General features: G+C 44.0%; 7 protein-coding genes across 7 annotated transcripts; 2 read left to right on the top strand and 5 right to left on the bottom strand.

Moving 5' to 3' along the window:
- Positions 1–349: 349 nt before the first annotated feature.
- VIK1 (Vik1p) lies at positions 350–2,404 on the top strand (the record flags this gene model as incomplete). Its single annotated transcript, XM_020216507.1, has 1 exon — positions 350–2,404. One exon carries the CDS (start codon positions 350–352, stop codon positions 2,402–2,404), a length of 2,055 nt encoding a protein of 684 aa, XP_020069872.1.
- Positions 2,381–3,692, bottom strand: HFI1 (Hfi1p). The gene has a single exon (XM_020215338.1). It carries the CDS (start codon positions 3,664–3,666, stop codon positions 2,482–2,484), a length of 1,185 nt encoding a protein of 394 aa, XP_020069871.1. The 5' UTR covers positions 3,667–3,692; the 3' UTR covers positions 2,381–2,481.
- A 2,027-nt stretch (positions 3,693–5,719) lies between these two features.
- BBP1 (Bbp1p) lies at positions 5,720–6,847 on the bottom strand (the record flags this gene model as incomplete). The annotated part of the gene is made up of 1 exon (XM_020213744.1): positions 5,720–6,847. The coding sequence occupies one exon, from the start codon at positions 6,845–6,847 to the stop codon at positions 5,720–5,722; it is 1,128 nt and encodes a 375-aa protein (XP_020069870.1).
- A 1,341-nt stretch (positions 6,848–8,188) lies between these two features.
- CYBJADRAFT_101913 (cyclin-like protein) lies at positions 8,189–9,652 on the top strand. The gene has a single exon (XM_020212031.1). It carries the CDS (start codon positions 8,347–8,349, stop codon positions 9,400–9,402), a length of 1,056 nt encoding a protein of 351 aa, XP_020069869.1. The 5' UTR covers positions 8,189–8,346; the 3' UTR covers positions 9,403–9,652.
- Positions 9,488–10,930, bottom strand: CYBJADRAFT_128951 (MATE family efflux transporter; the record flags this gene model as incomplete). Its single annotated transcript, XM_020212809.1, has 1 exon — positions 9,488–10,930. One exon carries the CDS (start codon positions 10,928–10,930, stop codon positions 9,488–9,490), a length of 1,443 nt encoding a protein of 480 aa, XP_020069868.1.
- A 462-nt stretch (positions 10,931–11,392) lies between these two features.
- Positions 11,393–12,691, bottom strand: RAD14 (DNA repair protein RAD14). Its single transcript, XM_020212030.1, has 2 exons — positions 12,608–12,691; positions 11,393–12,517 (listed from the first exon to the last, which is right to left on the bottom strand). Exons 1-2 carry the CDS (start codon positions 12,638–12,640, stop codon positions 11,516–11,518), a joined length of 1,035 nt encoding a protein of 344 aa, XP_020069867.1. The 5' UTR covers positions 12,641–12,691; the 3' UTR covers positions 11,393–11,515.
- Positions 12,692–12,801: 110 nt separating this feature from the next.
- Positions 12,802–15,696, bottom strand: CIN8 (kinesin motor protein CIN8). Its single transcript, XM_020215337.1, has one exon. The coding sequence runs from the start codon at positions 15,592–15,594 to the stop codon at positions 12,826–12,828; it is 2,769 nt and encodes a 922-aa protein (XP_020069866.1). The 5' UTR covers positions 15,595–15,696; the 3' UTR covers positions 12,802–12,825.
- Positions 15,697–15,917: the final 221 nt, after the last annotated feature.

Below are 15,917 nucleotides of genomic sequence, written 5' to 3'. Positions count from 1 at the left end.
GGTTATGGGGGATTAGAAGGCTTTAGTGGGCGTTTAGAGAAAACACTCACAGTACACCACCAGAACACCATGACTGTTCCTGTTGCCCAGACAACCTTTAATCCAAAAAAACAACAACAGAAAACAGGCACTTTGCATGTTCCTGTTTGACGTTACCGTAGTTACGAGATGTTTGGATGTCTTGATTACCCTCTTTGTATGTTTGTGTGTCTTTTTTTGAAACCGCTTCCCTCGAGATGTAAACAAACACCAAACAAACACGAAACTGCACATAGCGGCTGATGAAACAGAGCCTTCAAGACATTCTTGAAGTCACAGCTGAGCATCAGAAGGATTGATAAAGGTGGAGATGTCGAAAGTTCCAGTACCGCGCTCACGATTAGCACACGATTCACCGCCAGTGAAGAGCAGGAAGGCTCTTGACGAGGTTACAGAGAAGATCAACCATTCTCCGAAGTTCAGAAGGAAGCTGGACAGATCTGAGGCAGAAGACGAAGACGGAGACGAGGGAGAAATGACAGGGGCTGTGCACAAGATGGAGATACAAAAGACAAGGAGAGTACACAGGACCAGTGGTATACCGATGTTACATTCCAGTCAGTTACCTCAACAGATCAAAGATCGGGTACGGAGCCTATCAGAGGCGAGTTCTGGGTTGAAACTGAGAGATCGTGAGCCCAACACCTCGAGGTTTGCGCTGGTGTCGACACAAGCTCACCAATCGAAGCGTCCATGGGCCACGAGGGATTCGAACCTGGAGTTGAGGTTGAACAAACTGGTTCAGGTGGAGCAAGAGAAAATCCGAGAGCTGGACAAGAAGATCAAGGATGCACGCCATCAGAATGAGGGGTGCGAGAAACAGAAGACTTGTTTGATGAGAAACATAAGTCGTTTGAAGACCGAAATCAGTAACACCGAGGTTGGGATCATCAACATTGATGAGAAGATGGAGTCGATGAAGTTGGTAATGGAAAAGGAAAAAGCGCACGAGGAGCACATGGTCACTTTGAAGTTGAAAGAAGCCCAGAACCAGATGCATAGAGAATTGGATGAATTTAAGTCTATGATGGAACAGGAGCTGCAGACTGTCAAGGATTATAAAGATGAAGAATCTCAAGCTGAAATTGTCAAATTGAAACGTGAACTGGACGAGATATCAGATAAAGCGTCGCATTTGAGACAAGTGAGAGAAAACAGGATTCAACAAGAGAGAGAATCGTTACAGCTCAAATTGGATGACGTGGTTACTGCGGAGCAAAAGAAAGGTGAACAGATCACTCAACGCATTGAAGACAAAATGACATTATTCACTGAGCAAAACGAGGAATTGGGGAAAGTTCAAGAGGCTATAAAATCAATCACTGATCGTATAAAGTCCATTGAAAGTGAAAATGCCTATCAGATGGATATACGATCAAATTTCACACAAAGCCATGATGAACTAATCTCCAAGATCAATACCCTGCAAGTGGAGAGTGACTCCGTGGATTCCAAGTTGGCAACTATAACGCAACAGAAAAATGATGTTCACAAGGAGTACCAGAATGCGTTACAAAAATTATGTAAGGAACGTCATTTCAGAAGGAAAATAGAGAATTCCATTGAAGATATAGTTGGGAAACATAGAGTCTATGTTCAAGTACCCACCGGTTCACACGTTGAAGACGTTGAAACCGATCCATCTTTACAACAGTTGGTATTAGATGATGGGTCCTACTACCAGTTCAACAAAGTATTTATAAAAGGCGATGAGATGATGTATCAAGAAACTTGTTCACTAATGGAAAATCTGTTCAACGGATGCAATGTTTCGCTGTTGCTAATAGGGGATGATGACAATACTTCGAATTTGCTAGGCTCCATGGTTAACAGTTGTTGGGATTTGATCCAAGACGTTGAGCATAAATTTAAACAAAGAGGCTGGAACTTTGACTATTCAGTGCAGAGTGTTAAGGTTGACCCCAATGGAGTATTCGATCTGTTTGACAGTTCACCTTGTGCTGTAAAGGTTGAGAACCGCTCAGTGATGATGAGCACAGAACCACGGGAATTTACCAAAGTCCGTGAACCGTGTAACGATCCTGACTCATCCACATTGATGAAACTGACTTTGAAGAGTAGGAAGGGTGAAAGAAATATCAGTTCAAACGCATACTTCCTTGATTTGACTCGTATAGACGCCTTACCACTTGTTTCGAAGGCCATAGATAAGGTCCAATTACTGAGATTTGGTACATTAGAATTCGAGAATCCAATGTATCAACTCGTACATCAGTTATACTCCAACACAAAGGTTATTACAATGATTAACGTCGACAGAGTTGACAATGAGAAATGGCTTGACCTGGGACAATACGTACAAACAGTTGATGTTGTTCCCGTAAACAGAGTCTATTCCAAATGAGCATGTAAAACGAATGATTACGTTGCATTACGATGTTACATTTCACACAATTGTATTATATGCCCAATAAAAAGATTTTAATTCTTCAGTAGGATATCTCTGATCAACAGGTTTAATTCTTCTCTATCACCAACGTTTTCAGTTACATTGACATCTTTATTTGGCTTTTCAATCTTTGCAATCAACGGCGAGCTCAGATTTGAGCCTGTTCCATTGATCTGTTTATTCGAGGATTGGGCATTAGAGCACTCGAAAGCTTCATCGTCTAATGAGCACTGGGGTTCCACATAACAGTCATCTTTCAACATGACAGAGTGTAACCTATAAACTGGACCACTAGGCTCCACAAGGTAGGGCATGATATCAAAAGTGTCAATCATGTCTTCATTGACAAGTGTAATCTTTGGTTTCTTTTCATTGACCTTGACATTGCTCAGGTTTTCAAATTCGAAATCGTTACTGTTGTAACGCCTTTTCCTGTACCGTACAGTATCGATTGCTGCTTCAACAATGTTTTTAAGATACGTCTCCAGTCCATGGTATAACAACTCTGCAGCGTCATTGCTCAACGGACCAGTGATACCATGCTCCCTTGCAATGCCTAAAATCCTCGTCTTCAAGGCATCCTGCTCCGGTAGGGAAAACGTTTCGATATCGAGAGGTGTATGTAGTCCATGGTTCACGTCCTGTGTCCATTCTATAACGTTACTCATCATCTTTTCCTTATCAGAGGAGAAAGGGATCTTTGGCAATAGAGCCTGACGGGTTAGCGTCAGAGAAGAGTTGGCCATCTTCTGTTTCCCCGAGTCCCTCGTTATCGTCTTGATTCTGTACCGTTCTCTAATCGGCAAGTTCATAACGTCTTTCTTCAGCTTTTCATATTGGTTCGACTGTTTCATACCCTTCTTCACAACCTTTTTAGACGATGAGCCAAAGGAATACTTGGAATTCTTCTCAATACTCGGAGAATCACTATTGGAGTCTCGAAGAGCATTCACCATATTGGCCAACAGCAATTGGTTATGCATCTTAATCAGCCGTGAGTCAGTCAATAGATTCTGTAGACATGTGGAGAGCTCGGTTCTCGACAGTTTACCAATTAGAAACGAGGCAATGGTAGCCTGGTATTTATCCCAGTTGTTCCCCAATTTTGACCGTAATTCAAACGCCAGGGATTCAACTTCGACTCTCTTGGAGCCATGAATAGTCTGCTGTGTCATCAGAGGAGTCTGAGACGGCGTTCTTGTGTTCACCTCCGTCATTTGATAGCCCTGCCTGTTGAAACTAATCAATTGTTGTTGGTTGATCCATCGAATGTGTTTTGAAGCTCTGGGTATCAATTTGTTGACGTTCGAGAGACACATACAAACACACCCGGACATCAGGGCACCCGGACACCATAACATCACTACACCTTAACACCTGGACACCACATATAAACACGCAGCTATCGATGCGTTTAATGGCATCTCATGTTCATCAATATCAAGTTCTCTAATTTACCAGTAACAGTTATAATGTATACAATGATACAGGTATACGATTGATTACTGAGATATAAATAATTTTACCTAGAGTTTTCACCGATTAACTGTACGTACAAGCTGGTTTAAGACTGATAGAAAGATGCTAGAGAACTGAAGCTACTCTTCGCTTTGATTCTGAAGCAATTGCCTTTTCGTAATACGTCAGATTTTAACGGCATTGGATGGACAGGTCTTGGATCAGTGAAGAGTACTTGGTGTCATAGACAGAGGCACATGTGGGCTGAATAGATGCTGTTCAGTGTATACGTTTGTCAAGTCTTGATGACTCTGTAGAGGGTTGATGCAGTCTATGACGTTTAGAATCTCAAAGCAAAAGGGTTGTCTTCCCAATGCCACCTGTTTGCGCTTCAAAGTTGTCTCACAACACTATATAACTAGTTATGAACATGATATTAAAGGAATTGGACAATTTAGATGGCTCCCACAGCGATAAACCCTTCAAGGACAACACATAATCAATCATTGAAGCTTTTGGAGGGGGATATAAAAGTACATTGATGTTCACCTAAAGAAGAGGCACAACTATTGGAATCTCCATATAGTCGTAAAGTGTTTCAGTCCAATAGTAGAAGAAAACTCAGTGGAAGACAGAAACAAATAGTAGAATAGGAAATACTCTTATGACACATCCAAATCAAGAGCCAGCTATTGTAACTCATTTACAAAGTACCCAGACTAATAGTGCATGGCGACTAAATGCATCCACGAAACCCTCCAGCACACCATTTATTCAATCTATGTGCATTACTCATGAAGAGAATGATGATGTATATGAAGATGGAAACGTCTTCAAATCTGAGGACCCATGTTTCCGTATGCCATCGACTGGAACGAAGGATAATATCAAGCTCTCTAATATCATCGTAGGATATTCCATAAAGCACGTACATGAAGTCCTAGAGGCTATCGAAGTTAAGCAGACGCTGGAAGTTGAAGAATTTAAATTTGACGGTGTGATGGCTCTACTGTTTATTTCAGCCGATGTCACTGAGCTGCCTTACAGAACAAGCACTGGATGAGGCCAATGCTCTTGGAAGTAAGCAAGAAACAACTGGAGAATCAAATGGAGACATGCTTAGACTTTACATTGATGGAAGAGCTACAGAATTACCAGCCTGAGATATTAAAAATATCATTACTTAACTTAATAGCCTTCATTAATTCAATTGAATACAGCGCAGAGAGCTGTTACATCTAGAGGATTCGAAGAAAGCTTTTCAAGCAAAGAAGATGACAAAGACTAAGCCTACCAATGTATGGGAAATTTATACTTTATTTCCTTTAGAGAAACCGTTCTGTGTATCTTAAGACCTCAACTCGAGGTTAGCAGCCCAATTATTCTTCAAGGTCGAACGAATCAGAACGCTCGTAATAAAATATTACAATCTTTTAATACCAGGAACAACCGTCGATTTAACGGAGCAAGACGACTGGGGGGGGGATGCATTGAAACCTAGTAAAGAGACCCATTTCAAATGGTAACCAGCTACTATATCGAGATAGGTCTCGCTCAAAATCGTCTGCGTCCAAAGAAACATTTGATGGACAGAGTAACTAGATGCAAAATATGATGAAACGAAAACGAGCTTTAGAGAAGTCATGGAACTGCTATAGGGTACATCATAGAAGTGAGAGAGACCTTGAAAGCTCTGTGTTGGAAGAATTTTCATATTTCCCACATGTTTTGAGGTTTTGGTTGAGTCATTAGGTCTTTTTCTATTACGTGCGCTTGTCTTGTTCAGTAAAACATAAGATTAAAAGATGAGGCTCATATACCAACGTCTCTAATCAAGAGGTCTATCGTATCATCATTCGATGCAGATCGATTGGTGTGCCGTTCTTTAGCGGAGTTGGCAAAACTGTTGGTGTTCAGAGCATGGCCATTCAAGAGCTTCTCTTCGTATTCCTTACACTTCATCTCTAGCAGATACACCTTCTCCTCTAGTGCGAATTTATCTCTTTTAGAAGTTTCAATCTCTTGCTCCAACCTATCCTCAAGGTACTTAACCTTCCTTCTGAGTGTAACTTCCAGTTTAGAACTTGAATTCAAGTCTGATCTCAACCCATTCAGCGTAGAGTCGTCATCCCTTAACTTCGCCTCCAATTTGGCAACTTGAGCCCTTAGTCGTGAGTTCTCATTTCTCAACGAAACATCTTTAACATCCAAGGATCTTTCCAATTGTCTATAACGTTTTTTCAACTCTGTGTGCTTATTGACGTCTCTAAAATAGGCATCGTACAACTTCTGAGATTTGATCAACTCATTGGCTAATTCACGCTTTAGAGCTTCGTATTTCAAACTCATTGAGTTGTCATTCGAATTCTCAAAATTCCTAAGTAATTCTTCCAATTCTCGATCGTTGTCGTCCAATTGCCTCAAGAGTTTGTAATCGTCATCAGCATTGTACATTGTGTCGGGTACAGAGGGCCTTGTACTTCTTGAGTACGATGATGTGTTCCTCTGCATGTTCACATTAGCATCTCTCAAGCCAGATCTCGTCGCACTGGAGGTTAGAAGAACGTCGTCATTCTCTGAGCCTCTGTATTTCGGGAACTTACCAGGGTATTCACTCGGTAGTGTGTACACAGTGTCCGAAGTTGTATGAGCGTCATCAGAATCGTGTGCCTGGTGACCCAGACTAGCTGACCGTTTCCTCAGCGAGTCCCAAGAGACTTTCTTCCTCAACAAGGTCGAGTCGTCCTGGGAACGTAGTCGTTGTCCATCCCTCGTTCTTCGCTTGTAATGGAAAGTGTCGTCCAAATCTTCAAAATGTGACACATCATCGTTGGCCCTTGCAGCATCATCTCTCTTCATCTGAGTGTACTTGGACATCGGCGTCTGTCTGTTGAATATGGATCTGAATGCCCATTGTGCAACGCCTGGAGTATCGGACATTGCCTCACCAACAGTTCTTGCCAGCACTTCTCACCAACAGTTCTAACCACTGTTCGCTACTTCTCTCTCCAGCTCGCAATCACAGCCTTGGGAAAACAAAGCGCACAGCTGAGCCGTAATTCAACCCGTAAACTGTACAAGGACAACAAATAAACAATGGCACCCGGTAAAGTGAAAGCTGCTGTCAGACCACTAGTTCGTAGTACGAATGGCTATATGTCCTCCCCCTTTCAAAGTTGTCTGTTTGTTTTGTTTACGATTTTGTTTGTGTTTACATCATTGAGGCCGTTAGAGTTTTTGGGTTTTATGCGGAAACCACAGCGACGGGAGTTCCGGGGGTCCTAATCACATGATATGAGTACAAATCACGCCCCCGAATCTCTGGCCCTCCCATCCAACCCTTCGAGATGCGTCCCTCCGCTGCGAAAATAGCCACCGGGTCGGTATCTACCACACATTCTCCTGGGAGCGTTGATCAATTGAAGCTCGACAGAGCACTCTTTAGTGCACTCAACATACCGTGAGATGCAAAAGTTGCTGTATCGTCCCTATTTTCACTACATGAGCGATCTGGTGATTTTCTTTGCCCTCCCCAACCTGTGGGTGTGCCTCTGGAATACCTTTACCAGTCACACCTCCAATTGTGCCTGAAACTTCTTCTACACAGCATTGACCACCATCCTTGAAGTAAACACCCCCAACCTTGAAACCCAAATGCATAAAAAAGATTCTAGAACGTGTGTGTGTGTGTGTGTGTGTGTGTGTTTTCTCTCCAAATACACACTTACAGAATCACATCACACTATGTTTATGCGTGTGTTTTTTTTCCGCAGCTTTTAAGGTTTCCCAAACGGTAAACAAACAGACGCGCAGGCGCAGCCTCACAGCAGAGGCAGAAGCCAAAAAAAAAGTTTCCAGGTGTTCCCCTTTGGCCAAAAGACGCGGTATAACGTACAAACTTTTCTGAAGGGGAACGCGTTTTCTTTGTCTTAACAGGCGCAAATTGGAAGTTAATCAAAAGAGCAAGCCAAAGGGGATCGGTGAAGGGACAGGAGCCCATTCGCAAGGTACCAAGAAGGTGTAATTGATACTTAAAAAGGGGTGTGTGTAGTAACAGTGGTGACGATGTGCGACGACGAGGACAGGTAGTAAATCCTCGACGTGCCCCTTTCTCCACGCCCATACCGGTCCGGGCATTGTTATTCACTTTGATACCTCAGAGAATGTTGTGTTGTGTGCGTGTGTTTTTTTTTCAGTTTATGCTCGTCGGCCCTTTGAGTGAAATCGTACATAAACTCGAGGGGGGAACTCCCTTTATGGAAAAAGCAGTAGTAAACAGAAAGGACAGGGAGTTTTGAAGGATATCACAGACCTTTGGGGGATAATTCTTATAGACATAGTTTCTGTTCTTCTTCCTCTTCTTCTTTTCTGGTTTCGTTAGCACCCTTCCCACTCTTTCACCTCGCACATTGTTTAATACCCATTCACTCTCTGCAAGCATGCCAGGTCTCGTCGTCACTGCCACACAGATTCAATACCCGTTCCAATTGTCCACAAGTGAACTGCTAACACATCGCCAAACTATACTGGAATATAGAGATGAGCTTTCACAGTCATTGCATGCCATGGCCAAGATCTCGAAGCCGGACCTTTCCTTGATCTCACAACAGCCAGAGCTGAAGCCTTCGCTCAGAGCTCCAATCCTGGAGTTCCTGTTACACATCTCCATCAAGACCAAAGTCACCTACGGCATCTACTACCAGGCAGTACGCCTATTCGACCGTTACTGCTCGAAGAGAATAGTGCTCAGAGAACAGCTCCAATTAGTACTAGCTACTTGTCTATGGATCGCAGCAAAGACAGCAGGAGGTTGCAACCACATCATCAACAACACAACGGTGCCTACAGGTGGCAGATTCCATGGCCCAAACCCAAGGGCAAGAATCCCAAGACTGAGCGAGCTGTGCATCCTATGCCAGGATGATCAGAAGTACGACGAGGGAATGTTTGTACAGATGGAGAGACACATCCTGGACACTCTTAATTGGGACATCTGTGAACCTCATATGACCAATTGGCTCCTGGACTTCTACGAGAACAACCTGGTACAGTTTGAGATGGAGAACATGGTTGATAAAGTCGAGATCATCAACTGCAAGAGATTTATCATGGAGTGTTGTCTATTGGAGCTGAAGCTCATGGAACTACACCCTGCTCAGCTGGCGCAGGTGCTGTTGAGCATTCTCCAGGCCAATTTACCACAGCATGCCACCAGTTCAACGTTTCAGTCAGAGTTGAACTTTGTTGAACCTTTGGATCCAAATCAGCTAAAATACTATACCCAGATGGCATACGACACAGTGCTGAAATTGCCAAATAACATGCTTCAGTTCTATTCAAAACTACAAGGAGTGACACAACTATACCACACGATATTGAAACATTCAATTCAAGTCGACAGCACCTTGCAAACCCCTGTCAGACCACAGTTCTTACCAACACCACCAGCATCGAGAAGGGGCTCTCCAGTGGGTACAATGAACAACATCGTATGACGAGCTTTTTTTTTTTTTTTTTCAATTCTACTACATTCTCTCACTACATATATTAATGAACAAGTTTATCCTTCTGGCTGCCCAGTTATATAGACGCAATGTGGTCAATTCCAGTCGAAATGACAGATCTAATCTCGTTAGAACAATGGCTCTCTTCTAGGGCATCATCCATGGACTCGTGGATGATGTGTTCCCAATCAGACTGCAGCACACTTGCCAATTGTAGCAGCGAGATGATGATAATGGCAATGCACAAGCCTGCCCAGAGCCCAAACAGCTCCATTCCCATCCAAAATGCCAACCAAAACCCAATTGGCAGAGATATCAAGTAGTACGACACCAATGTGCACAGCGCAGCCATCTTTTGTCTACCTTGGCCTCTCAGAACACCACCGGTCACGGCTGCAACGCAGTCGCTAATTTGGTAAATTGCAGCAAGTGGTATGATCTTTTCCGACAGTTCAATCACCTGGACGTCATCGGTAAAGAGCACAATGATGTTATCTTTGAAAAAAGTAAGAATCAGCGCATTCATCACACCAATGATGAGCGACACTATGATCGAACCGTTCGATGCCGTGATACTCGACTTGGTGGAAGCTGCGCCGATGTAATTGGCAACCCTTGTCGATGCTGCGATACTAACGGCAAATGGCACTTGGTATAACAGGACACATATGGTTGCAATGACACTCTGGGAAGCCAGGGAGACCGTGCCGAATCTTGCTGCACTCAACGTGGCTACTTCAAATGCCAGCCACTCGCTGATGACACCAACACATCCGTTGACAGAGAGGTAAACCATCTTTGACCAGTGACGCAACAGGTCAGTGGAGAACCCACACCAACAACGATACCCATCGACAAACACTGTATACAATAATAGCAGTATGGCCATGAGATAATTCGTAGAGACAATGGCGATAGGAGCACCAATGAACCCCAATTTCGGGGCTCCCCAGACCAAATAGTAGTTCAGAAACGCATTGAAAGGAGCTGCGACGAGAATGACATACGTCGAGGCGTGGAAGATGTTTTGCGCTTGCAGGAATCTCTTCAGAGTCTCAAAGAGGATGAAGGCAGGCAAGCCAATGGACAACACTCTCAGATAGCTCACAGCCAAGTTCACCAGGCGAACGTCATCAACGATAAACGTCAAGATCGGACGCGACGCCAGGGTCCAGATCAGCGTCACCGGCACGTCGATCAATAGCAGGAAGATGGTGCATCTCATAAAGTGCAATCCAACAGATCTATAGTCACGGCGTCCAAACGACTGTGCACACAGTGTATCCAGAGAAGTGGAGGTTCCCTGGAACAGACAGTAGCCCGTGATGTTGGCAGTCATACCAGCAAGCGACACGGCAGCCAGCTCCGAGCTCCCAATCCTGCCAACACTAAATACAGACGCAACGTTCAAAGAGTACTGCAACAGGAAAGTGATCACCAACGGCACAGAGTACTTCGCCAGCGTCTGTACCTCGTTGCCCACCGTGGTCTCCAGCTCAGGCAAGGAGCCTGTGTCCATCACGTGTCTGATGGTCGAATGCGACACCATCCGCTTGATCTGTGCCAGCGAGTCCTTCTTAGACGGATACGAAGAGATGAGATCAGGGTCGAATGAAGGGTCTGCTCTCAGCTGAGCCTGAAGCAGCGGAGAGCGCTCGCTGATGTGGTCCTCATCGTCAACCTCGCTGTGCACAGTGCTCAGCGGACGGAAGAAGTCGAGGATCGACCCTGCGGACACGCTCTTGTGCGAAACTATCGAGTCTCTGCGAGCACTGGTGCTGTTGTTCATATACGATGAGACAGACTCATATGGCGGAACATCCAAGTACGGTGCTGGGCCTGTGGATATCTCTGGCATGGTGGCAAGATTGGAGGGTGTGTTTCTTCTACGACGGTTCAGTCAGATGGCGAGACGGAGCACAGAGCAAATGGGCCTTTATCTACGCCGACAAGCCCATCAACAAGTGAAACAAAGCAACCAAAATGGCTGAATTTCCACGGTGATTTGGAGGGAGTGTTGATAAGCGGGCAGGCAGGGAAAAACGTAAACAAACTTCCTATTTGGGTAGACTGCCTAATGCGGCAATGCTAATCCCACGAGCTCTCATATGTTAACCTCTGATACTTCAAAGCCGCAATCAACACACCGACGACGGAGCAGTGGCAGGCCGTCGTCGTCGGTGCCCCCGTCGAAGCCCTGCGACCACACGTGCACGTGCTTGGAGTCGAACTTGCCCTCCCGGAGACGCCTGTTGTACTCCTCTGCCCTGGTCTTCTTCCTCATCTCCTTCATCTTGAGCTCGTACTTCTTCTCTCTTCGCTTGACCTTGAACTCCTCGCGTCTCTGCCACTCTGCGTCGAGCCCTTCGGGCCCTCCCCATTTCTGGAAGGCGAATTCTTCGACCTGATACCTCAGGAACAGCTGCATCCTGTTGAACTTGGAATGGGGGTTTGGCTTGAAGAGACGGTGTAGCAATGACTGGTCCTCGAGCTCAGGATCAGTGAGGAAGTAGTCCTCACGGCACTCGGTCTTTGTCAACAGTGAGTACTTGTCAGGGTTGGCCTTTGCACATCTCTTACAGACACGGCACTTGAACACCTCCCAAAGCTGCTGATCAATCTCAAAGGTTCCACATTCGAAGCATTTGGTGGCGTTAGCCATATCAGTTGGAGGTGGCAGGTCCCGTATGACCCTTTGCTCGTCCTTCCACTGGTCAAGGCTCTTGCCGATGCCAGCACCTTCGGGTCCTTCCCCGTTGCCAGTCTCGTCGATGTAGCCTCCCTTAGTGTCTTTAACCTTGGACAAGTCGTACTCAATGTACTGAGACGTGACGACAGAAGGCTTATACAGCTTCCTTTTCGAATCGTCCAACGACCTGTTTTCGCTGCCAGAGGCGTTTCTGAAGTTGTCCTGCTTGGCCTTCAGCTTAGCAAGTGCCTTCCGTCTATTCTCTTCAATTGTTCTTCTCTGCGCCTCTGTCAACACCACAGCCCCGAGATTGGTACGCTCATTACCTGGAATAGCAGGCTTCACGACCCTGTTGTTATCTCCTCGTATATGACCTCTCTGTTTAAGCCTTTCCAAGGCTTTCCGCCTATTCTCATCCTTCATGAGACATAATGTCAGTGAAAACTTCACACGGTACAGGCGAGCTCGCCTAAAAAGCTATAGAGCATAATTAACACAATACCATACAATCTTGGCCTGTTGTTCAGGAGTAAGAGCCATAGCCAAGTAGTCTGCAACGCTGATTTTAAACGAATCAAGGCTGGTGTTCGGTTTGAGCTGTTCGTATAGTGAGTAAAAGAGCATTGGAACTTTCACGAGCTGCAAAAATTCCCATGGAATTTTTAAATGTGTCATATTACATCCATACAACTACACATATACCGTCACCAATAATTGCCTTCTATTCATCTTCTCGGTATCCTCCCATAGTCAGGAAGAGATCTCATATATCTATTAACAGGCCTCTTGGTGTGCCTTGGAGTGATTTCTTCATCTGACTTACGCTTCCTCATTATTGGCTCATTGGCATTGTTCTCTTTGTTTTCCCGATTCTGAAACCTTTCTCCAATTAGTTCAAACTTGGGAGGTGCCTCCTGTGACGAGTCGCTGACCTTCTTCTTTGGTATATACAAAGCCTGTCTCTTCGGAGTCTTCCCGGTTGGCAATAGCGAATGTCTAATATTTTTCTGCTCCTGTTCAAGGTCACCAATGAGTGTATCAACGTCTTGCTCTTCAAGGGAATCCACCGTGGTATTGTCGACAATTTTCCGTTGAAGTTCATCTTGGATACTGACAAACCCATCCTTTGAGTGATCAAGAACCTCTCGAAGTTCATCCTTTTGATCGCCGAGCATTGAGAACTTACATTTAATATCATCAAGGCTTTGTTGCACCGCACCATTATTCAAAAAGTCGGTTGTCACTTGGTTGATATTCTTCAATTCATTGTCAATTGTTGTCTTTGACAAGTTTGTAAAACGACTGGTTTCTTTAAGTCTAGTAGAAATCTCGGAAAGTTCATGTTTGTGTTGAAACTGGAAATCCAACGTCCGAGAATCACAGCTGTTGATGATCTGTCTTGACGCATTTTCCCAACGCTCTTTAGCTGGTACCAACACATCCTTTTCGGCTTGAAGGGATTCAGAGACAGCCAGACGAATCTTCTCAGCAACCAGTTCTTGTTGTTTATTGTTCTTCTCCCGCATCACTTCAATAAACTCGTTAAGTAGTTGATTAGCATCGTCTTCGAGCTGTTTTTGAGTCTTTGATACAACGGAGTTCACAATATCGGCATGGTTTTGAAATAGAGAATCATTCAACACAGCTTTGAAGTCATTGTTCTCTTTTGAGAGATTTGAGAATTGTTCGTTCAATCCCAGCTGAAATTCTTTCAACAAGTTTCCCAATTGAGATACGTTCGAATCGAAATCCTTGAAAAGATCTGGAAATTTTGAGAGAATCGTCTCACCAACGTTCTTACAAGCGTCGTAGGTAGACCTTTGAAGGACAGTTATCATTTCGCTTATCTCCTCGCTGATACTGGCAATGTTAGGAGAGATATCAATGTCCTTATTGGTATTGCTCAGAATACCCACAATCCTCTGTATCAAATCTTCTGTCACTCTTTTATTCACATTATTGATAGTTGTCTTTGTATCATCCTCATACTTCTTAAAGACGGCCAAGTTCTCATTGATAGAGTTTATGATATTTTTGAACTTTGAACTTGAACTCATAAGATTTTTTTCATTTTCCCGTTGTTGATCAATTTTATTATGAAGAGTTTCAACAGTAGCATTGAGTGTATTTATCATTGTGATGTAGGTGTTGCTCTGATTCTCGGTATCTTGTAGTTGCGATTTCAATTGATCGTTATGTTTCTTCAACGTATCTTGTGATCTCTTATACTCTTCTAATTCTGTCTTATACTCCTGAATATCACTCATTAGTTCTTCATAATTGTCATTGTCCATATAGATCCCATCCTTCAACCTCGTCGAGGTTAAATCTGCTTTAGTCTTTGACAATTCTAGACTCAACTCTCGAAGTAAAACATCTTTAGATAGAGTGGAACCGATCTGTGGTTTATTTTGAATACTCTTGGCTTTGTTGGCATATTCCAACGTGCTTAGAGTCTCGTCATAATTTATCTTGGCTGGTGATATTGTTGCTATTAAGCAAGTCTTTGTACGACCTCCAAGAGAATCTTGTAATAGACGTGTCAATTTTGACTCCCTGTATGGGATGTGTTGATTGTTCTTCTCAACCAAGAGGCTGATTACCCTGCCCAAAGTTAGTAAACTCTGGTTGATAGATCCTGCCTCTTTAGCTCTTTGGTTCAGTGCACCAGACCTGCTGATATTCTCTGAACCTGCAAGATCCACTAAGTTCATCTTAGATATTCTAAAAAGCTCACCGGATTGTTGATCCTTTTTGAAGAGATTTAAAGTGAATATTGTATGAGATCTACTTGAGAAGTCGTTCATCTTTGTTGCAGCAACCTGCCGTATTTTCAATCCACTTTCCAAGACTTTCAAACCGTGGTTTGCATTCCTCAAAATGACTTCTTCGAGGTTTTGAATATGGATTGTAGATTTGTTCATCTGTCCCAATGTTGGTTCATTTGTCATGGACTGCTTCTGATCAAATATTCTAATCTTCTTCTTTGGATCCTCACTCAAAAGGTCCTTCAATTCTTCATTGTAGAGCTCAACAAAGGAGCATTTAACCATGTAGTCCTCGTGCACCACTCCATTGGCATCCTGAAGTACTTCGAAGAGTCTAATGAGCATTCTAGGAATGATACCGGCTCTTTCACTCAGCTGTCCATTTACAATCGAGTTGTCTCCAGACATCGTATACGTCTTACCAGTAGATGTCATACCGTAAACCAATAGTGTACAGTTGTAACCCTTCAAGAACTCATCAAACAGCGGTGATGCCACATTTGCAAACAACGACGTTTGGTCAGCCATGGGGCCAAACACCTTGTCAAACACATACTTCTTCGAGTTCAACTGTGCAGCTACTCCTGTTTCATCAGAAGGATTCAACACCACCCCATCGCCCAACTCATCCGCCACATGGACCACAACAGCGCTCTTTGTTGATGTCTCTTTGGCGTTCCTTGCCCGGCATCTCACAACGACCTGGATGTTCTCGTTTTCTGACATTTGAAACACACAGGATGACCTTCCCAGTACTCTCTCGTATCACAGCAGAGATCAGAATACGTTTCCTCAAAGCCTTCAGTGGAGTGTAACCTTCCAATGGATCGTGAGCTTTGTTGTTGGGAAGAGATGGAAGCTCTGTTGTTTGTTTACATTTCTTTGAGGCAATTCGCGGCGGTAAACAACGGTTTTTTTCCTTCTCAATAGTTACCATAGCAACGACCAGGGCTCAAAAAGAGAGATGGGAGGCATGCTGCGCGTACCAACAGCTGGTACTAAAGAGGAAAATTTGGCTGGCGATGGGCTCTCGAGTGTATGGGTATTAA

This window comes from Cyberlindnera jadinii (assembly GCF_001661405.1).
Source record: "Cyberlindnera jadinii NRRL Y-1542 unplaced genomic scaffold CYBJAscaffold_9, whole genome shotgun sequence".
In the NCBI taxonomy this organism is placed as follows: Eukaryota; Fungi; Ascomycota; class Saccharomycetes; order Phaffomycetales; family Wickerhamomycetaceae; genus Williopsis; species Williopsis jadinii.
The sequence above is the reverse complement of the archived record's forward strand: the minus strand, read 5'-3'. Positions and strand labels throughout refer to the sequence as shown.